The 23538-nt window shown below is 45.4% G+C and overlaps 1 protein-coding gene across 1 annotated transcript in view; it reads left to right on the forward strand.

Moving 5' to 3' along the window:
• The window catches only part of ARHGEF5 (Rho guanine nucleotide exchange factor 5), a 36388-nt gene that overhangs the window by 5381 nt on the left and 7469 nt on the right, over nucleotides 1-23538 (forward strand). Inside the window, exons 2-8 of the mRNA XM_074901212.1 lie at nucleotides 13355-16922; nucleotides 18706-18787; nucleotides 19151-19215; nucleotides 19520-19782; nucleotides 20663-20823; nucleotides 21747-21899; nucleotides 23280-23409. Of these exons, the coding sequence (XP_074757313.1) occupies nucleotides 13370-16922; nucleotides 18706-18787; nucleotides 19151-19215; nucleotides 19520-19782; nucleotides 20663-20823; nucleotides 21747-21899; nucleotides 23280-23409 (4407 nt within the window). The 5' untranslated portion in view covers nucleotides 13355-13369. The remainder of the gene's footprint in view (nucleotides 1-13354; nucleotides 16923-18705; nucleotides 18788-19150; nucleotides 19216-19519; nucleotides 19783-20662; nucleotides 20824-21746; nucleotides 21900-23279; nucleotides 23410-23538) is intronic.

Consider the following 23538-nt stretch of genomic DNA (forward strand, 5'->3'; position numbering starts at 1 on the left):
CAAGACTCTGTAACAAACCTCGAAGTGCAGAGAGGGGATGCTGTGGGGAGACAGGTGAAGTGGGAGTACCTCTGTTTTTATAACGAATTATGGGTCATAGTGTGCCTTCCTAAATGCACAAGTGATTGAGAGAGGTGGGTTCAGCCCTCAAGATACCCACTAACTTCTTGACACCATCCGGTGCTGTGTCAAAGGATGGGAAATACATTAATGTACGCTCATTCTCTTCCTCATCCCTTGGAACCACTGGGAAGAGGGGACAATCTCTTAGTGCATGTGGCAGTGATTGAAAAGGAAGCTATAAGGTGTTCTTATGTAAGCACAAGGTCAACGCTGCTCATTTTAGTCAGTCATGTGCCCTCTGGGAAGGCAGTCTTCTTTGGACATTGCCTGTGCAGTCCACCTTATCTTCCTGCCCCTACACAATGAGTAAAATGAGCTGTTTCATTTCAGAGAGGTGAAGAGAAAGGAAGATGAGCAATTTGGATGTGTGCTAGAGCAATGAAATGTGCCTTATCCTGGAGGAGTGAGTTAGGTCATTGTAGTGTGTGCTCTGACCAGTTTCAGCGGAGGGTCAGGGCCGTGAAAAGCAGCCTAAAAATGGTGGCTGTGTGTATAGAAGAATCATGACAGCTGAGTTGCTCAGTGAGTGTTATCAGACACACCAGAGCCGTTTTTCCTTCATATTTTTATCTATTCAGCTGCTGAGTGTGTAATAATAGTGATATCAAAGGCATGAAAATAGGTATCTTGAGTATAAAAGGGGAAAAATGGATCGACTCTGATAGTCATAGCAAAAATGGAAAAAAAGAACAAGAAAAGATGAGATGTGCTGCATTGCATGTGCAATGAAAACTGGCATGAACAGAAATCTCAAGTTCAGCAAGGTAATATGGAAGAAAATCTACCCTGAAATGTATTATGTTTAATAGAATGTTGCCTTTGAAAAGTTAATTTAAAAGATGGCATTGTAGAAGGTTTGGTTGTGACAAAGGAAACGAGTGAACAAAGCACATTTAAAAGAGGAAAAAATAAAAGCACTAATAGTTGCAGGATCCACAAACAGAAGTGTTGAGGTAAGCATGTGCAAAAACACCAACTTGGTTTTTAAAGAATGGCTTGAGAGATGCAGTTTTGTGCTTGGAGGTAGCAAGAAATATTTGGTGCTGTAGGTCCTAAGCTTATAAAACTGATGGAATTTCAGAAAGGGTCTTACCTGAATGCGGACAACTGTGAGTATCTGACATATGTGAGGTTATGGGGCAGGGGCTTTCATTGACTGGGAGTGAGATCCCTACAGGGCAAGAAGCATGATACCAACGTAACACTGGTCCAGAATGAGCTGAAACAACTGATTACAGACACTGCTTTGTGTGAAATACACGTCTATTATTTGTACTAACCAAATCTGCAGCACAAAAGGAAAATATCTTAGTAACCTGGTTTGTATCTCAAAGAGCTTGGAGGCAAAAGACACGGAAGGAAGGAACAGAATGGGCAGTCGGTATATTTTTGTTGGTGAAGGGATTGCTTAAATACAACTTTGCTTACGGTTGCAATCAGATACAGAGTTTATAACAGGGCTTTGCATATTCAGTGCACTGTTCAGCCACTCCCTGACTAATCCTCAGAGTATGTCTGTGAGGTAGGAGGGGTTAGCATTTCCTCAACTGCACAGATGACCCTCAGATGGGCAGAAACTGCTGGAATCTGCCAGAATTAGGTGATTATTCTGCTGGATGATGTCGGGATGGTGGCACAGTTCTTGGTTGCCTTGGAAAAAACCCAGTTACAATCTAAGCTTTCTGTTAAGGTCCTTCTTTTAATGAATGACTGCAGCAGGGAATTGAACGAAGGAGAGCTCCTAGTATCCTAACGTGCCTGTTCCCATTTCAGCCTGTATTATGTTACTGATAATAACAGTTATCCTTTGTGGACCCACTAGCTTGAAATGTCTGGGTGACCGCAACTGTGTTTAACTGTTCATAAGCTGTAGCTGTTAGTAGAGGCAAGACTTGAAACAGCAGTCCTGTGAGTGCATCTTCATCACCTTCTGTTAGGGTAAATAGTAGTAGAGCAGGAATAGCCAAAAGTTCAGAGTGCTGGGTGTTTCCCATGTGTGCAACAACGGCGGTAATGCTGATACCTCCTGCTGTGGGTATAGCTGTAATTGCACCTTCGTTAATGGGATTGCTTCTTGGGAGCTGATCTGCCGTGATCTGTGTCATACCTCCTGTGTAAAGAGCTGCCAAGGTTGACAGAGTAGATTTGTCACGTCAAGTCGTGTGTCGCTGTTCTTCACTTCAGCCTCGTGGCAGGGAGTCGTCGCCAGGTACAACTGTCAGCACTGCAGGATCTGCCATCGAGGCAGTTGCTCATAAAACGCCATTGCTCATAAAACAGTGGCTGGACTCGGGTGGTTAAAGCCTCCTGCTTTGCTGCCCATCCCAGGCAAGGACCACTGCCTCAGGCTGTCGCTCAACCTGCTGCAAGGGCAGGGCCTTGCTTGTCTTGTCCTCAGCTCTCCACCCCACTTGCAGTTTTTCTGTCCTGTTGACCTGGGGACTTATAAAAATCACTCTGTGCCCCTGCCTGTCCACTAATGTGCTGTCCATCCAGCTGGCTGCCACACGTGGAAGAGGCGAGGTGCTGGGTTCAATAATAGTCAGCAAATGTTCGTGCTGAAAGCTGGGTTCCTCAAGTGCATCAGTCTGGCAGAGGTAAGACTGAAGACCCATTTTCCATACAGGAGGGTGTTTGGGAAGGACAATCTAAGAAAGAGAGCTCTGACTCTTCCTTTCCTCCTGGGCATGGTCCACTGACAACCCCACCCCCTTTCCTGGTACCTCCCAATCCTCCCCCCCGTCGAGCACCTCTTTTGTTCTTAGCTTCCCTGAACTACAGCGATCATACTAGATTGTACTCTTTGCTGTTGCCTGTAGTGATTTTCTTTAAGCGCAGCGAAGCATTTTGCCATGTGCCAAGTCCGATAAACCTGTTTAGGTGAGTTTGATGGGCAGTGTCAGAAATCACAACTGAGAGCCACCTATGAGGCTGAACTGCAGGAACTCTGCTGTATCTCATTGAACTTGGGAGAGATGGGATGTTTATGTGTTTATTTATGCCCCACTGATCAAAGCATGTTGCAGGTAATGGGAAAGACAGCGAGCTGAGTCTTAGATTTCATTTAACTGGTGCCTATAGCTTCCCAGGGGAAGTTTCTCATTCATGCTAAAGTATGCACAACTTCAATTAAAATATAGCGTGCACGCTTGCGTAGGTTGCTGGATGCAAGTGTACTGAGGACTTTGCATTCCTGAGCCAGAGCTGGCATTATTTTGTGATCATGTCATAAAAGAGGTAGAGGAAATTGTATCGGGTCTGTATTACACTATTAGTCATGGTGACTGTTAGGAGTTAAACTGCCTCATGTTCTAATTTCTCTCTAGCACACCGAAATCATGCGCTCAGGGTGAATTTAAAGCACACAGACCTTCTTTTACTCCTCTGCATCGCCATCTAATAGAGTGGGACTTGGGAGGGAAAAGAGAGAGGTAGTTTTACATGCCCCAGGGTTGAGGAAAGAAAGCCATAGGCCATTCAGAAGTCAGAGTCAATGTCTTCAAAGACTGCCAAAGGGCAGTCTCAGGATTTTAATTGCTCAGCTAATACCTGAAGAGCCATGAAGCCATCAGGGAGTACTATTTTAGGAAATCTTGAAGGGTAGTGGTGGGAAGCAGACTCTACCCCCTCATTCATATGCAGAAAAATGAAAATGGAGGGAGGGAGGATTAAAATATCTGTAATTATTCCTTATTGAAACTCATTTAATTATTAAAATGGGAAAAAATATTGTAATTAGTACTTCACAGAAATGCTAGTGATATTTTGAAGCTGTTATGAAATCTGTGCTTTAAATTAATACAGACGTGGAGCTGTACTGCACATGAAGTACGTGGGCATAATTTTTGCCCATTGACCAATAAGGGGATATATTGCTGAAATAGAGAATGTCAGTATTGTTGATCTGGCTGTGCTATTTCTTAATTTTTTTTAAGGTTTTACCTGTAGGGCTCTACATTTTTTTTTAATTTTTTTTTTTTAATAATATGCTGTGTTAATTACGGTATTAGGAACTAATGCTAAATCTTAACTACAACATGTATGAGCTGTAATTACTACTATAAACTTTGAAATAAGGTCGTGGTAATTGGTGAAGCTGGTTATAAAAAGCATTTCATAAGATTGATGTATATCAGTTACACCATTTAAACCCCTGATTTATACAACTTTTCACTGCTCGTTCTGAAAGACAGGGTCACAAAAATGCCTTCCCCTCCCCTTCTGTTTGGAATACTTCCATGCTAGACTTTGCAGAGGGTTTGAGGAGGTTTCCAGGGCTTTCCCTAGCATCTTCTTCATGTTGTTACTTGTTTTCAGAGTTGCTCACAGTGGGCTGGCTCCTTTGAGTTCATCTGGCTGCCATGAAACGTCCTCCTAGACCCAATCCTTTGCTGAGGGGAGAAAGCTGCGTTTGGGTTCACGGAATGGTAGAGTCAGTGACAATAAATGAGAGAAGGAAATATTAAACCATAAAATAATGGCTTCTTTGGAAATGGTTATAAATGCAATTAGAATATCCCACTTCCCATGGTGCCTGCTTCTAACGTATCAAACTTTACTAGCAGAGAGCTGGTCCCAAAAAAGTAAAATTTCTCTGCTGCTTCTGTTCTTTGTGGGCTAGTGAGGGTGCATCTGCGTTGGAAACACTTGGCAGTCCCACGTGGCAAGACACCTACGCTGGAGTGTCAGGGACTTGCTTGTAGATCCTGGGTGTGGTTTCACCATAACTTAGGTCTAAGTCCAGGTTTCTGCTTTCCCGCTCACCAGCCCATCGCCCAGCCTCTTGTTCCTGCCCACTCCTTGCAGCTGCTACAGCTTTTACAACGGCATGTACAGCTACTGCAGAGAGCTGTCGTATTTACCTTTATTTTTTTTGTTGTTTTGTGTTTCCTTCTGGGTCTCACCTTTATGGCTGCTCACACCACTCTGCTTCTGGGTTGTTTTTTTGGCTCGATAACTCCCTGGGCTGGCTTACGTACGGTCACGTGTGCACCAGCACGTGGGAGAAGATGGCAGCAACCTGTATATGTGTTGCCTTAATCTGTTCTGGATTTCAGGGCATCACGTCGAGTCTTAATCAAAATTTATTAGGACCTGATTCCAGCTGGTGTTGGCTTTACAGTCAGCAGTGGCAGAAGGAATTGAAGGAACTCTGTACCTTTATAGGACCGGACCATAAACAGATGAACTTTGCAGAATATCTGCAAATACCTAAATTGGGCCTGATGAACTTGATTATTCATTTTTGTTAACTCAGTTATACCACAGCATATTTCTCTGCCAGTCTTTCAGTTTCTGGTAGTTCGTGTAGCTCTAAATATTCTGCAACCAAGTTCAGTGTCATCAGTCCCAAATGCTGAAAAACAGTAACAGGGTAAAGGGGAGAGGGGGAGTTGCCCTTGCTCTTGTTAGTCGTAAGTTTAAATTTAACAGTTTTCCTTAAAAAATTAAGATAAACCTAGTCAGCCAGATCTAATTTTTGAGCCGTACTTTATTTTTCAGGCCTTTTCCACACCCATTAAAGGCCAGACATGCATTTTTCTTAATTGTAAGCCAAAATTCTCACATAACCACATGATTCTAGGAAGTGGGACTATATGAAAAACAGAAAATATTTGATGCACACAATAAACCTATGCCAGTTGGCCATGCAGGCGTTACACCGTGAGTAACAACAAGTTTTCCATGTGTTTGCATTAGTACCTTCCTATTCAGCACCCACACAATTCCTGTGGCTTTGGGTGTGTGAAGCTATTTTTCCACGGGGAGAGGGAAGGGGTCCTCACTGGTGCTTTCCCACATTTACATTTCTTATAACATTTTATTTATATCTAATACTTTTTGCTCCCAATAGCAAACATGTCTCATTGTGCTTGATAACTTCTTCAATCTAAGTACACCAATTAAAATTCCAAGAAAGTATGGTTTGTTCCTTGAAAAGCTGGGTTAGGGAAGGGTTGTACCAAAATCTGTTTTCCCCACACACATCCCGACATCCCTTTTGGATGGACTTTTTTTTCCTTCAGCTGCAGTTTTCAGTACAAAGCTGCATCACTGTTACGGTATTGCCAAGTATTTTTTATTACGATGCAAGTCTCGTAACATTTTTTTTTTTCCCCCCACATTTTTTTATAAATCTCATTATTGGAGTCATCAGGTAACTAAAAGTGCTGTGGGGAGCTGAAAACATGCATTCAGAAAACACAAAATGAGGATTAACGTGTTCAAGATTTTTATTTTTCCTATTGTTGCTATCTCATGGTATGTTGATTCCAACAATTTTTTATTGTTACCTGCAGCTGATAGTACTGACAATACTGAAGCCAGATACGTGGTACAGGTTTTTGCTGTAGGTACAGCTGTTACGGCTGATGAAGTTGTGCTGGTAGAAGTTATTAGCATGGTGTGACATACAGATGCAGTTTTGTTGGTATTTTGGGAATTGCTTTGGTTGCATAGGATATGCTTTACCTACTGATACAAAAGCAGCATTTTGCCAGTATATTTATGGCTGAGTATATTTTGCTGTATTAACTTATCAGTCATCCCATACTGCTAAAATGTTCCAACTTTGCCTCATCTGTCCTGTAGGGCTCTGACAACTATGAGTAATGGCAGCAAGAAATCTTCAGAGTTTTCAAGGTGGAACTTGATCTGGCTGTGAAAGAGGTCATATTACGTGTTTGATGAGAACATCAGGCAGGATAACTTCAGAGGCCACTTCTGCAGGGGAGGACAGTTTGTCCCAGTTCACTGTGCTGAATGTTGTTCATCCTTATCTGTCCATAGCTTAACTGTGCTCAGGACTGGTACAGGTAACGTGACAACAGCTGTGCTCAGCAATGGTTCCACTGTGCAGACTGGGCAAGGCCAAGCTTTCAAGTGTGTTTCCAAGCCCTTTGATGTTTTAATGGCATTTGCATCTGTCAAAATGGTTTGGTGCAAACATTAGCATTCTTTAATCTGAGACTTAAAAACAGGAGCGTGGGATTCTGGCTCATGATGCTGTAGCATTGTAAGAGACTACAAAATTTCTGCCTGTTAACTGGAGAATCTCTCCCATCTAGGTCCTGAATCACTCTGTTCAAAGAGAAAGTGGGAACTCCTCTGGCTTATAGCAAAACTGCTGTCTAGGAATGTGTATAGCGTGCTGCTAGCAGCATAAAAAAATCATAGCGTACATCTCGGAAGTCCTTGCCTCCTTTTGTACCCTAGATGTTTCTGTCAGTCATTTCTCCATCCCCAGTTTAGAGAGAGACACGTATAGAGCAACTTGCAGTGACTGTGTTGCTTTCACTGCGGGAATTCTTCCTCTGTCTGCTCAGTAGTGTCAATCTTTCTACTAAGCTACAGCAGTGAGAACCATACACCATTCCTTTTGTTCCTCTACTAGAAGACTGCAGAATGTCAAGGCTTATCCATTGCTTTTAGGAATACAAAACTTAAGCTCTGCTTAAAGCGAACCAGTTTTTTTGATATAGAGGTGACCCCATTTTATCTAAAGACTGAATCATTTTTACTGCATCGCTGGGAAGTGCAATGTGCAATCCAAGCCATGGTCTTCACTCGTCGTCTGGCCAATGTTCAGTAGCAATTTCCAAGGTGAAGTTTTGTTCTACCCAAAACAATGTTTCTTTGGCACTTTTTTTTTTTTTTTTTTTTTTTGTTAGCATTAAATATTATAATCTACTTAAATGGAAACAAATGTAGGAAAGTTATCCTTATTTTTTTCTCAATAATGTGAATCATTAGATAATTAATAGGCTCAGTATATCTTGAGTGTGCCTACCATGAGCAAAAGTTAGTGAGGTGCTCCTGGAAGTGATAAAACCCAGGCAGACTGTCTGCACTGGTGTGACCAGGAGGTCTCATTCACTTCTACCAAGCTTCTGTAGCAGCTCAGATGCATTTTCCAGGAGATTAGGTACTATTGACAACTTTAGTATTTTCTCCCCTGCCTAGAACACTTGAGGTGGCTCCTAGTTCCTAGAATACTTACAGCACGTCGACCGTTTAGCACAGTAGACTGAATGTTATTTGGCACGTATCATTTTAGATTGCTTTTCTTATTTGATATATTCTTCCTTCAGCAAGTTCCATTTTCTTTCCATACCCTTAAATCTGACTCCATGTAAAATTATTTCCCTCCTTCATTCTTATCTCTAGTGCCCTGTGTAATCTCCTCGTGAGCTCGAGAGTTTTGACCCCACTCCTTCACCTCTCTTAAGGGGCTGTACAGCGATAGAGCAGCCCGGGGTGGTGGGTGAAGATCAGTAACTGTTTCTTTGCAGAGAAATACATACAGTGGGCATCCCTCATGTGGAGGGGGCATCCAGCTGAGAAAGCAGGCCTAAGCGTGGCATGAGTAGCTTTATCAAAATAAAAACTGAGACTTGCGGTAGCACCAGGGTTTGTGGCTGCACCGACCCCTTTTCTGAGTGTCTCACTGAACTGAAAGAAGTGACCTCCCGGGAGAGATGTTAACTGGTGGCAGTTCTGCACGGTGAGCTCTGGACTTTGTATGGAGAAAGGCTGGCTCTGAGATGGCTCCTTTTAATGCGTATCTGAACGGTGTGATGGACTAAGCTGAGCTGAAATAGCAGGAAAGGGCTTGGGGCATCCTTGTTGCTCTTCGGGTGAGTGTTACAGCCTACACGGAGCTCTTTCCTGCTTGAGCTGCGGTGCTTAAAGCTGGCTTTGGCATTTCTACACCCAGCTGTGGCCACACCAGCGTGGATATGCCCAAGCCGTGGACTGCTTGGGAAAGCCTTTGTTTAGTAACAAAATCAGTAGCCTTGTCCACGCTGCTCAAAGTCTGTTGTGAATGGCTTTCTCCTCTTGCAGCCAGAAGCTCTTGCTGCTGCTTTGGTGAAGAGGAGGAGAGCCCAATGGGCTGTGAAGCGGCTCTGGCTGTGGGTGCAGCTCCGGCGGGGCGGCCAGGCCCAGCCCGTCGTTGCAGGGCAGGGCTTTCTCTGCTGGGAGCATGTTTGCAGCAGCCCGGGCGTGTGGGCCGCCCCACCGCCCGCGGCAGGGGAGCGGGATGGGGAGCATGGCCCGCTCTGCCGTGGGGGCCAGGGCCGGCTGGGAGGCACCGGCACCACGCAGGGAGGGTGAAGGTGGCCTGCTGAAAGCTGGGTCTCTCCCTCATTTTGAAGGAGGAGGATCTCAGGGCTCCACTTAATTCTGTGTTGCCTTGTTTCCTGGCTAGCTGAAGGGCTTGTCTGTGCTTGATAGCACTTGTTATTTCTCCTTTCTTGTTTGTTGGAGGAGGGGGGGAGGGAAGGTGAGGTACTTTCTATTTAAAACCAGAAGTGTTTGTCATCTCCATCCAGGTGAGTTAACCCACACTGGAAGGAAGTATGACATGCCCATTGCCTTTTGTAATCTGGGAAAGCTGTGGATGGGTGCGTGCATCATCGCAGGAGTTGCTTTGTCCACTAGTGCTTTCACCGCTGTCCTGTTTTGCTTATCTGGCCACCCTCTGCTCCCTTCCCCTCTCAAATTTTGCACTCCCTACTGCAGTATGACCAAGTGTTGCCCCTTTGTTCTCATGCTGGCATGCGGCTAGCTGCACCCTCTCACAGTTCCAGCTTGCAGAGAGTCTGTGCACCCGGAGTCACCTACGAGTTGTGTGCACGTGAGCTGAAGTCCTGGCTTTCCATGCCCTCTTGGGAGAAGAGCACGGTTAGCTTTATCTCGGCGGGGGACATCAGATCGCCTCGTTTGACAAATAGAGCATACAAGGGAGCGATGGCAAACTCAACATCTGATCCAGAGAAATGTGAAAGATCAGTAAGCCCCAGCAGTAGGAACGGCAAAGTTTCTGGGAGAGTTTGTGTAGCCTGCTAGAAGCTGGCAGTTGCCAGATAGGCTCATGTGTGCTTGTCTGTCATGTTATTGGCCCTACTGCAAATGCTTATTGAAAGTTTGGTTTGGCTAGCTCAGCTCCTGGGGGTCTCCTGGGCCCTCCCTTCATGGAGGTCCAAGCTGACCTGCGGTGAGAGCATAACGTGTCAGTGCTCCACCTGCAATCTCTTCTAGTAACTACTGGACTCTTGTACATAGCTCCTCTGTATGTGAAGGCTACAGGTGCAGTCAGTCTTATTTTATTATTTCCTCTCCCATCTCCATGAAATCCTTATTGCAGAGACATCTGCGTCTTTCACTACAGTGCACCAGCCTTCAAGCAGGAGCTTAACTGTTTCCCTCACTAGATGATTAAGTCCTCCCCCACTGTCTCTGCAGAAAGTTTGCCTGTCCCTTCTCCTGCCTCACTTCCCAAAGCTTCTCTCTTGTTCTCCCTGAGGTGTGCAAAACACCTGGCAGTAATATGATGAGACAAATCTCACTTGGCAGCTTCCAGTGTTGATCTGCTGTGCACCTCCCTCTACCCTGTCTCCCAGTATCATCATGGAACTGCTCCAAATGCAGCTTCAAACTTGTCCCTTCACCTGTCCAAATCCCTTGCAACAGAGCCAGAGAAGTGGAAACTGGGTCTCTGAGCTTAATAAGAGGAAATTCAGTGTTGTGTACATCTGTAATAGCACAGGGAGCAAGAGTTCTTCTTCCTCTTGCAGAGTGTGGGCTTGAGTTTGAGTATCTTGCTACTCAAACGTTTATAGGCCGTCCTGGCTTTAGTAGTAGTAAACCTTCCTTAGCCATCAGCTTGCATCCAGGACCATGCATCTCCCTGAACAGTCTTTCTGCTCCTGGGCAGCCTGTTTTTGAAAACAGTCTGTATTAAATGTGAAAAGTAGTACTTTTCTAGTCATGTTGCAGGGGAGACTCAAGTTAGGTAGCCAGAAGAGCTGAGAGCAGTGTAGCACAAAGCGTGACCCGTTGTGATCATGGAATTTTTGTTAAAGGATGGGTAGACATACCTGTTAGGGACAACAGAAGTAAAGTTGGTCCTGCCTTGGATCAACTTATGACTGCTTACAAGTTTAAGACCCTGCTACATTCTGTGCGCTGCCAAGCTCTCGTTTCTGTTCTGGAGCTTCTTTCTGACAGTCCTTAGCACATGCAACAGTTTCGAAGACAGTTTAGCAGCAGCAAAGTAGTTTCCTATTAGCTGACAGCAGTAAGATGTGGCAGAAGCCCCGTGGGAAATTTCTGAATGGACATATCCCTTTGAAACATACCTGTTTGTTGAAATTGTAACTAATTACAACTACTCGCTACTTGGCGGGGGAAAATCCAAACTGCTGAATAATCCCAGTTTTGGCCTGTTTTTTTAAGAATGACTATCTTTTCAATATAAATAAAAATTAAAGATCACATGAGAAAAAATATGCAGGAACAAAGTGAACTGATGAGTTAATTAGTTAACTCAAATTTTTTCTCCCATTTTTTAAAAAGCTATAAGATAATAGCAGTCCCCATGATTAAGGTGTGTATAAATGCTTCAGTTCAAACTCCAGAGCATGGGCTCATTGCTTTCAGAGCAGGTGTCCAGTTTCACTTGACGTAAGGGAAAATATAAGATAAACCAGCTTTCAGGTCAGGCATGCCCTGGCCGTGGAGTTAACTGGGACAATTAATCCAGGTGTAATCATGCCCTTATTGCTTTTACTTTCTGTGTGGGATCAGAAAAATATTACTTGTGATTATAGAGGCGCTCCAGTACAAGGAACACACCATTGATCCTAAAGATTTCTCCTTCCATGGAGAAGCTTTTCTTTTACTGTTTGTGAGTCCCCTAAGTTGAAATTGTCACGTACACACACACACATACAACGGCAGTTGAAACTCTGATAAAAAACACTGTTCTTAAAATTGTGGGAAAATTTGGAATGGCAAAGAAAGAAAAATTATATTGATTTGATTGTCTGTTATGAGTGAGAAAAATAAACTTTTTTTTTTTTTGTATGAGCTTTGCAGATGCTCTAGAGCCAGGCCTTGGGGTTTTCTTGCCCCTAAACAGCTAGCAGGCTTGTACATGAAGAAGTGGGGAATGGTTTCTCTGACCAAAAGATTCAGGACTATGCATTCACGTCTGGAAACTTTGACATCTGTAAGACAGGATGAAGGAGGAGAACACTGAAGGTTTGTTCAGGGGAAAGTCTGACTGCACATTGCAGCAGATCCTTCAGGGCTAAAGTACAAGCTCTGGTATGACAGCAAAGGGTACCCAGTGTATGTGAAGCAGCCTGGAGCAGCAATTTATAAGCCATTTCTGATAAACAGGGTATAGAGAATAGAGAAGACAGGCTGGAACACTAGAGAAAGCATCCCAAAGGCAGAAGGGAGGGGAGCCACTGAGGTTTGTCTCTTTTAAGGTAGGGATAGTGGGTCATGGAATAGCTAGAAGCCAGAAAGATAAAAGGAGTGAATCAGATTCTACCATCCTTTTCACAGACATTTCCCAAATGTACATTCCCTAGTGCTTTGTCATGTCTGAACTTCGAATGCAATAATGGATGGGAAATTCCACTATATCCTTTGGGAAACTGTCCAACAATCCTGAGATTACTTTTTTTTTTTTTTTCCCCCCCCTCCTCCCTCCCTAAAAGAGTAGACTAAATGATGATGTAGTTTCTCTCTGTAATCTGCAGATATGTCCACACACACCAGAGGTACTTCTCTCAACCCCTGTCGTTTACAACCTTCAACTATCTTGTGTTTTGTGTCATGTCCTAGTTATCTGCCAATCCAGTTCTTACATTCCTCTGTCTTGCTAATCAATTCCTGTGATCAGTTGCAGGAGGGCCCTCTGTTGCACATACACAGAACCATCAGCTCCAAAGTACAGGCCTTTCCCTGTTGAAATCAAGGAGATCTTTAAGACTCAGCTAGCCACTAGAAGAGGTCATGAGTATTCGTCCACTATGACAAAATTAATGGAGGTTTTGATGGTTTACTTGTTCTCTGAATCCCCTTTTGGGCTTGAGATACCTAGGCATGGCCAACACTTTTCACAAGTTGCACTGCAGTTGTTACAGAGCATCTGGAAGTGGATCTCAGCATCTCTGCTCTTTGACCAAAGTCACTTTCTGGATTTACCTGTAAAACTAAAAAGACACTAGCGGTTTTGTTTTGGCATTACTCTCATACTGCAAGCTTACATTGGGTGTTTGCCTACTTTCAGTCTTTGTTTTCCAACTCTTATCACCCACTAAGTATGTTGGGTTTTTTCTCAGCTGCATTAGTACCTATTTTTAAAAGTCTCTTGAGCCAGTTAGATCCACTGTATCATTCTGTAGTAGTAACAGAAAAATGCATTTTTCTTTAGCAGGATGTGTCACTGATGGAGTCTGAAGAAACCAGTGAGGGAGGTACCACTTCCCCAGAAGCCAGCAGCACCACTGAGGCAGCTTGGGATTCTGCAGCAGTTGAAAGAGAGCACCATGCCCCTCACACATCAGCCGAAATGAGCACTGGCCTACCTGACTCTGCAAAGGGAGCAGAGCTCAGCACTCCCAAGGACTGTCTTTCTGCTCCAGGGAAAGCGGCAGAGATGCTGGGCAGACCCTCTAACCCTGTGCAAAAAGTGCCAGCAGGACTGGAACAAGAGCAAGGTGATGCAGAACCTCAAAAGAGACTCTCAGAATTGGAAAGAGAAATGCTTTTAGAGAAGGGTGATCTGGATTGTTCTCTGAAACTTAGGCAAGTAGAGCTGGTTGACTTGGAAAGCAACCAGGACTCTTCCTCTCCCAGCACAGTCCAGGATGGGCCAGCCCCTGGCAATGCCATCCTTCAGGCTGTGGACATCAGCACTGAGTTTCCTCAGTGCCAGGCAGAACTGACTCTTCATGGCTCAGACCCTCAGGCCCAGCACCCAAAATCTCCTTTGCTTGATGCTCTTCTCTCTCAGAGAGAGACACTTAAGTGCTTCTTGGTGTGTAAAACTGTTTCAGAGGGACATTATAAGGCTGAACCGTTTCTGGATAAGATCTCCATGGATTCTTTGCAGGACGTTGATGCTGGTGTGGAGCAGAAGCAAAGCAGCAAAAAAGTGGCACCAGCAACTGATAGGCAGCCTGCTTCAGAGGAAGCAGTAGAGGACATGGCTAAACCTTACACTTCTGAAGATACTAAGAAAACCATAAGAACATTCCAAGGTTTGGAAGAGAATACAGAGTCTTCCTCTTCCCATCAGTTGTCTTCCGCCTTAACAGATGACAGCCAAATTTCACTACAAGCAGAAGGAAACATCTTAGCTGGTGAAACAAGGAATAGTGGCATGGTCAAAGACCAGGGAATAGCAATGGTTCCTAAAGGAAACTCATTCAAAAGCCTTCATTTTGAAAGTGATCACAGAGAAACAGAGAGCAGACCTGCCTCTCCAGCAGATAGTGCCTTCCAAGTAAAGGATTCTGCTAAAAAAATGGAGGAAGTGAATGCTTCACAGCATAAGGAACCAGCACAGGAGGAGGCAGTATCTGAACTTCATCAGGAAGAGGAGAAGAAAGAGTGCAAAGAGCAGAATCTGCCAGAAGAAGGAAAATCTTTGGAGCCCAAAGATCAGAGAAACAAGGAACGAAATGAGCAGGAACAACTGCAGAGGGAAGAGCTCAAACTGGAGGCTCTATCATCAGCTTTCAGGTCAGAGGTATCTTCTGTTCCCAGGCATAACGTGGACTTGTGTGGTCTGGAGAATGTTTCTTTGGCTGAGCAAACAGTATCAGCATTTCCTCCTGGGGAACCTGTCTCTGCGGATCAACATGCTGATGAGGATGTACTGCTGAAAGCTCATGTCACAGAAGCACATTCTGGATGTCAGCCTCACGCTGTCAGCCCTCTATTCTCAAATAACCTGAACCCAGTGAGTGAGGCTCTGGTGGCACCTCCACACACGTGCCATATCTCTGACCAGGCAGAAGACCTGGAAGACTCCGGCCGCTTTTCTATCGGTGGTCAGGATATTGGAGAAGCTGACTGGGATGACAGGACAAGACTGGGCAGGGAGGATGAGCACAGTGATGGGCATGGAAAGGCTGTCCAGAGGTTTGATAAAAGGGGTACACCACTCTGGGGAGGAGTGGCAGCACCTTCTAGCACCGAGGACCCAGGGGCTTCTGTTCCAGCACACCCTTCTTCTGGTACCAAGAACTTGGAGCCACCTGTTCACATAGATCCTCATCCCATTCCAGAAAATTTGGGAGAGACTGAGTTTAAGGAATTCATTCCAGCTTTACTCACCTCTGTGGCTTCAACATCTGTCCCACAGCAAGAGGGTCCTAGTGGAACAGCCTCTGTGACCCCTGAGGACTGTCCTGGTGCCAACCCGAACAAACTGCTAGACTCTGTAGAGGAGGCAGCCAGCCAAGCTACTCCTGCACAAGAGCAGGACCCAACATCAGGGGAAACTGCTACTGTAGGTACTGATCCAGGGGAGGCCAACACTTCCCGTGAGCTCCTTACTTCTGAGGAAGGCTTTCATGAAGACCTTAGCAGCCCGTCTTCTTTATCTGTACTGTATAAGAGCTGTCTTCCTCTAGAGGAGAGTCTTCCTGAGGATAGGAGGACTGTGTCTATCATTGCCGGGCTTCTGGAACCACCCCAAACCCCAGGCAGGACTTCCACTCCCCTGAACCACCCAGAGACAATTCAGCAACCCCCCCCTGAAGAAAGTGCCGTTAGCCAAGGAAAAGAAACGGGAGCGAATGTGGATCATGAAGCACAACAATTGCCTTTACTTGATCAGTCTGACTGCAGTTTAAACCAAAAAGAGCCTGGATCCAGAATCTCCAGTGTCCTGAGCACCCTAACTTGGCCCTCTGAAGAAGATACAGTCCTTGCTGTGAACCAGCAAGAAGAACCTCTGTCCCCTTTGTCCCACTCAAGCCTACCTCTAGTGTCTGAGCCTGATGCCAAACAGCTTCCTCATCCTCCTGCCCATGTCCAAAGCCCCAGTCAAGCTCAGGCCCCTGCACTTAATGCAGATCACCTTGCTCAACCTCCATCCCTTGAAAGTCACCAGCCACTGGCCCCCGTACCCTACTCCAGGCCACATCTCAACTGTGGGATGGATGAAAGTAAGTTGCTAGCCATTCACCCTACTATAAGCCATCCTCTCCGGACTACCATCTCCATGTCTGATTCTAAGACTGTGGCCTCTGCTTGTGATGGAGAAGATGTAGCAGAGAAAGATGACCTTGTTGCAGTAACTAGAGAGTGGGATCTTGGTGACTCAGGTACCCACGATACAGAGACTTCCGATGACTCAGGGGTCAGTTTGTTGGCCAAAAGCTTTTCTGCTGTTGGAAATGAGGCATTAACTGGCTGCTCTGACACCAGCCCTGAAACAGCAGACCAGCACATGGGTATACGTTGTGGAAAATCCTCACCTGACCACCCTTCTTGGCCCTCGCTGGAAGGCCTGATAACATCCACAGACTCCAAGAGCAGAGACTCTGCACAGCCACTTCCAATGTTAGCATTCACCAATCCAATCCACTTCCTCCAGCTCAGCCCTCCATCACCACCGACCACCAGAAAGACCTGCCAGGAGGAGGAGATCTCAGGGCAGCTGCGATGGGAGCAACAGGCAGGTATCTTTGCTGCGGACACAAAGATCATCCAAGCTCCGTTGGCAATCACAGAGAAAACAGAAGGTGAGAGGACGGTCAAGCAAAGGCTGGAAGGAGAACACAACTTGGTAGTTCAACCGAAGGAGGAAACTCCCAAACATTTACCCTTGGAAAAATCGTCAAGTTGGCCAGACAAAAAAACGATCAGGGTTGTTGCACAGGAGCCAGCAGCCAATCAAGAAAACCCAATTAAACGCCGAGTGAAAAGCAAGGACTGGCACCGTCAGGGCCTGAAGAGGACGTCGGTACCACCAGACATCTTGCAGGGTGAGTCCTCTCCTCCATTCCTGCCCCCAAACTTATTGCAGATATCAAACCCATAGGATTAAATTCAATAGGCCATGTGGTAGAGAGACATGAGAGCTCGGCGTTGCTCTTGCACCTTTCTGGTCATACTCCTGACTCCAGCCCTGTAGGGCCCTTTGCTGTCCTGGCCCAAGCTCCCCCCACACAGCTCTCCCCTAGATCCTCTCTGCTGCCCTCTAACCAGCGCATCCTGCTTGTTTTCTCGAGTAGGGCTGCACGCTGGGGCTCAGACCCCTCTTTTCACACTAACACCTGCAACAGAGAGTTTTATCTCGCTTCACGGATCCCCCACCCCTCCACTTCGCATCCTTCTTGTCACTTCTCCATGTTTAATCATCTGTCACCTTTAGTCAGTAACAAGGGCTCTTTTGGCCTGCCTGCAGGAACGAGTTTCTTGGTGGGGCTCAGTTCAGAACTTCTGCTCGTCCTCTCTGCTGCCATCACATGGCCGTTGCGTTTGGCTGCACTTGTAGCAGCCCGTTTCCAAGCAGTCAGGACTCATGCATGCCCCCTCAGTAGCCCTTATCTGTTAGTGCATGTTGGAGTTCCTTGTTTAGTTGCTACCTCCCTTTATTTTGCCACTGACACCTTTAGGTTCCAGTCTGACCTTCTGAAAGTGATGATCTTCCTGAGAGTGTAGGATTTGAGATCACAGATAAGAATGCAGATTTATCAAATCCAAGGTCCCCACTTGCATAGAAGCCAAATCACTGATGTCACAAGTGGAAAACATGCATCTTCTGTAGTGCACCTCATTCAGACATTGTTTATTGTCAAGATGCGTGTCTGTTCTTTATGATATTTTCTGTGATCTTTAGGCATACTTGCTTCTTTTCAGCTCTTACTTAGTTTTATTTTCCAAGCTCCACAACATACTGGATTTTTGGCACAGAGGAAAAGGAGGGAAGCGTTGGAGGGATGTAAAAGGTTTGGCAGCACTTGAATCAAGATTTGTTCATGTGTTTGACCTGTAAATTCTTCGTTCCAAATTTTAAAACATTCAAGGCAACGGTACTGTCTTTTTCCCTGACATATACTGGCAGCTCAGTCTTTGGGCCTTCTTCTTCCTCCTGTTTCCAATGAATTTTATATAGAATTTCTTCACACCTTATTTAATTAAATCCCTCACAAAACAAAAGAAAAATCCACACTTTCCCCATTTTATGTAAACAGAAGATGACTCAAGCAGCAGTTTGTGAATGCCCACATGGTACATAAATGTGAGAACTGGATTACAGCATCCATTCCCAGGCTACATCCCTTCCAAAACTCTTCACAGGAGTGACTTTTTTAGATGTCCAGCATTTATGTCCCAGAATTCACTGAGAGGTTTTTTTGGGGCTCAACATCCATGAAAGAAAGTTTAGAACTTTGGATCCATTGATCTTCTGGTGCCTGGCACAAGTTGCTGAAAGGGGAGAGGTGGCACCAAACAAGGCTCGTTGGCACTGTGTTTGCCTGGGCAACGGGAGAGGAGAGCTCTTAGAGTTACTGTCACTGCTTTTATTCTTTGTATGAAAAGTAAATATGGCTAAGTAACAGATGTAAAGTGTAAGTAGTGTCAAGGATTATTAAAACCAGAATGTTTCTGACCCAGAAATAAAGGTCAGGAGGGCACCTGTACTCCAACCCAAGACCATCACCTAGGTGGGGTATAGGTAAGTGGTATCTGTATATCATTTGGATTGTAGCTTGGTTCTAAAAAGAGACTTATGTGTTTACTTTCTAATTGTCTTATATGCAGAAATTCCTTCTGTTCCTTCAGATGAAGAAGCTCACAAGGCACACAGGGAACAACCAGTCAGTTCAGAAACAGTTATATTGCGGTGAGTCTCTCAAAAACCCCTTAGAATTTGCCCTCACCCCTGTGTAGCACAGACACGTGACACTCTCCGTTGTTCCTGAGGGACCAAAGATGATGATAAGGAATAGAAAACTATAATAAAATGACTGAGGCCCATGTTTCAGTCTATGCCCTCTGGGAGAGGACCCCATTGCAACAGAAGTATTTCTGTCTGGTTTGGACAGTGTTTCCATTAAGCCAAACTTTATGTAAAGCAGGTGGAGCTTGAGCTTGTTGGAAAAAGAGCTCCTTGCTGTGACAGATCTGTTACTAAGGTTTGGATAAGCCATCTCTGGTGCTGTGCTCTTCATTCACTCTTTGTTTCCAAATCCTTATTCCCTGGCAGAGAGAAGAAACCCGCAGATGCGATGGAGAACTTCAAACGCCGGCACTCCAAACTGATCAACTCCTGTAAGTACTTTCTGCCCGGAGTGCTGGGGCAGACCCCTTTCCTCCATCTTCTCTCACCCTTGGAGTGAACATGAAGGAGAGGGGCTCCTGCCACACGGTAGCGAGGAGGGAGCATTAGAGCATGGTGTTGAAAGCAGAGTCCTGCAGTACACTGGGGCAGCTGGGGAGCTTTGCTTACCGCAGGTGTGTGAGGTCTAATGTGCTCAGTTATCCTAAAATGAGACAGCAACAGTGTTTTCTCCAGACTGAAGCAGAGGGTGAGAAGCTGCTATAAAAGGTATAATGGATATGCCTCTCTTCACAGCAAGATTGCTGTATCAGGAGTACAGCGATGTGGTTCTGAACAAGGCCATTCAAAGCCAGAAGAGAGTGGATTCTTTCGCAGAGGATATAGAGTCGAGTTTCCCAAGCTCCCCGAGGCTACGGAGGAAAGTGCTGTCTCCCCAGGACTCGTATTTGCAACGCCTGTCAGTCTCATCAAACGCGTCCCTCTGGCAGGACATCCCCATGATACGGGGCAGCAGGATGCTGCTCAATATGTCCCGTGATGAGCAGAAGCTGCAAGAGGTAACGGGCAGATGTAACAAGGTAGATAGGTGGTCTGTAGTCAAGAAAGACTCCCCAGAAGGGTGGTTAAAGTGGAGAGCAAAAATTCTGATGTGGGAGCGTAGGTTGTTGAATGCAGAGGTCACCTCTACCCACATAAGCAGTGTGGGGGTGTGGTATCATTGTTTACAAAGTAGTACAGTGCTGAAGTTCAGAACTGTAAAGAAAAAGGACAGACTCTGTCCCATATCAGTAACTTCATGAAAACAGACATGGGGAAATTGGAACGAGATAAAACAAGGAATTTTGAGCATGTTCAGTGCAAAAGAGAGTATTAAAGTAGAAGACTTCCAGCATTCTCCCACACATAAGCTTATGAAAGATGCTAATAAAACCACAGTGAATTGTAGTTTCTGTGGTAGAGTGTGAGTTTACCAAATTGACCTGTGTGAGCTGCAGGAAGACCTTGGGTTCAGCAAAACGGTACATAGAGAAACTGGGTAAGGAAAATGAGAAGTGGATGGGAGGACCCAGAGAAAGAGGCAAAACCAGCATGGGAAACATGATGGAGAAAAATGTGGGTGATGATGCTGGAAAATTTATGGGAGCATGTAAAACAGGGAACCTAGTGAAAGTGGAGTTGAGAGGGAATAAAAAGTAAAGTGAGAGCAGGTAGCTATTTTTCTTTTAAGTCATACCACAAGTCTGTCTTCTAAAGAAAGAAAGACTATACATAATGGCATGCTTGCTCTTCATTCCTAAAGCCTCTCTTCTATAATTATGTGCTGCTTACATCATGTACAGGGAGGTTTTCTTGCTTTGCCTCTGTCTCCTCTCCATAAGATTTCTCACAGACTTGCATAGTCTACTGATGCTGTGCTCCTTTATTTCATCTCTCAAGGCCAAGTTCGAGTTGATCATGTCTGAGGCTTCGTACCTGCGCAGTTTAAACGTGGCGGTGGATCACTTCCAGCGATCAGCAGAGCTCCAGGCGATGCTCACCAATCAAGAGCGTCAGTGGCTTTTCTCCCGCCTGCATGATGTACGCGACGTCAGCGCCAGGTGAGATACGGCCCTTTGCTCCCAGAACTAACACACCCTCCGTGATGCACAGACACAGCCTGTCGTTTCCATCAGTAACATCTCTCGCTCCTCTTCTGCGTGTTCGCTGACCTTCAAGGTAGATACACGCACGTGGCCCGTTGTGATTTCAGGCCAACGCTGCCCTGAAAAGAGCATTTGCCTTTTTAGGTGACAGGGCAATGGAAATCTTGGTGTTAAGTCCCAGATATAATGGTGCAGTTCTGAGCAGAGCCCATTGCAGGAGATCAGAATGTTCAAAATGCTACTGTAGCCATGTGCTATTAGCTTCAACTACAGCTAAACTTGACTAACTAGACCTCAGCCCAAACCAAATACAGCTCCTGCCAAATACAAGACAAAAGAAGCAGCTGCACGAGCCCTGACCAAAAAAAAAAAAAGAAAAAAAGAAAAAAGAGGGAAGGAAAAAAAAAAAAGTTACAGCCATCACTTGACAGAACCTAATGTGAATCAATTGAGCATAAGTCATAAAATGTAGACATGACCCCACATGCAAGGAATCTTGTGTGTTGTAGTGTTCTGTTCTGCTTTTCTCCTGCAAGGCTTGGCTGCATATATTGCTTAGCTAGTAAGGTTTGCTGCTACCTTTTCCATTTCTACTAGTGGGATTATTCTCATGATGTCTTAATTTTCAGTTGTTTCCTGACCACGCCTTTAGAAGTATGACCTCTCAAGAACCAGATGTCTTTTGCCTCTGCTTCTTCCTTGCTGATATCTAGCCTTAATTGTCATTGTCCAGGCATTATGCTCTCTCTAGAAATAAAGAGCTGTCTTGCATTTATATGTGGGCTGTCAGGATTTTAGAGGACTGAGGCCGTTCCTGCTTTATTAAATGACACTGATATTTCCCTCTCTTTCCATGGCACCACAACTATGTGCTGCAGTTTCCTCTTTGACTTGGAGGAAAAATTTGAGGAGGACATGTTCACCTTCCATGTGTGCGATGTGGCTCTGAAACACGCCCCCGAGTTCCGCAGGGTGTATCTACCATATGTAACAAACCAGACGTATCAGGAGCAAACCTTCCAGCGGTTACTGTAAGTTTTCTCATTTGTTGCACCCTTCTCCTCCCTTACTTCCTTGCTGCACCTCGAGTATTCACTCTTTCAAACAATGGGGAATGCTGCAGGTACAGGCTGTTGGCCAGTGCTCTCACTACACCCCCAGAAGAACGGGCCGGAACCTTCTTCTTCAATTCAGTGGCATTTGGGACAGCAGGACAGAGCTGCTGCAGGCTCCTCTTCCATAGCATTGGAAAGGGAAAGAATAATTAATACCTGATTTCACTGCAGGCTATTCTCTCTGTCTACCCTCTACTGAAGAGAGCAAAAATGACTGTCCTGGATAAGGGTTTTCAGTCTGTGGTTTTAAGAATACTAAGAAATGGAAGGTGATAATTTCAAAGGAGACTTCCATCCTCAACCATTCTATGATCAAGAAAAATATGGCTGCTTGTCAGTAAGCTTCAACTGGCTATCCAGGAGTCTTTAAAATGGATTGAAAATCCTGGGGCCAGCACCATCGGTCTCTCTTGCTTTGGATGGTGGAGTGGAACACCTCTTGCCCTCTTCTTCCACACCCAGTGGCACAACCAAGCATTAAGCAGGCATGGGCCCAGTCCTGAGCAAGGTTTCCTTGCCACTTCTGCAGCAATTCCCTTCATAACAGCCCAATTCCAGTGAAGCTACAGTGATTCCAGGACAAGACTGTTCCCAACAGGCTATTCAGGTGCTGTCTCTTGGTGCTGCTGCCTGGGAGAGATCTAGTCTTGCAACTGATTGCCTTCAGGGAAGGTTCAGTTCCACGCAGAAAGGACCTCCAGGATATTGTTTAGGGCAATATCTACTGGGGCAACAACCTTCTTCCCCATCTCTTCAGGGATATGGGATTGGCTGTTCTGGTGGCTGGTGCCACTCACATACCATTAGCCTTTTATCTGCTACTGCCAAACATGGAAAACTGGATGGCAGTGGCTGTGTGAGAGAGGCATTACGGGGGAAGGCAGCTCCTCTCAGGAGTAGCAAGAGAGGAGGAGCAGCTCTTTCCAGACCCTGAACACAGCCCCTGAATCTGGACCGTTCAGTGTAGGGAAAGAATACAGACCACCACTGTCCCAGTAAAAGGTGCCTACTGATAGAGGGGAATTGAAATCTAGATGTTACTTCTGGCTTTTATTCCAGAGGGCCATGGCAGAAGGAGGAAAGGTAGATATAATAACATTTGTACTGCTGTCCTGTAGCTGTTAGAAACCCGTACTTGCTCTTCATCAGCAGAATGGTGCGGTTTCTTGACATCTCTTGCCCTAGGGACAAAATCTGACTGTTGGGAGTAGTCCAACACTCACTGAAATCTGAGACTAGGAAGACTATTTATTTGCTCTGATGCCTGGATGGCTTCTTTCTTTACCGCTCCCACAGAAATGGAAATGCAGGGTTCCAGCAAGTCCTGGAGAGACTGGAAAGTGATCCAGTATGCCAGCGCCTCTCACTTAAATCCTTCCTCATCCTCCCTTTCCAGCGCATCACTCGACTCAAACTCCTCCTACAGGTAACTGTGTTGATTCTCTGCTTTCCTACAGTTTCTCTTAAGCTGATCCTTCTTCGAGTCTGAAAGTCATATAACTCTGCCCTGGCTGGAAGAACTGCACAAAGCCCTTCATGTTGCATTTGTGATAAG

The sequence above is a fragment of the Athene noctua genome, chromosome 3 (assembly GCF_965140245.1).
Source record: "Athene noctua chromosome 3, bAthNoc1.hap1.1, whole genome shotgun sequence".
In the NCBI taxonomy this organism is placed as follows: Eukaryota; Metazoa; Chordata; class Aves; order Strigiformes; family Strigidae; genus Athene; species Athene noctua.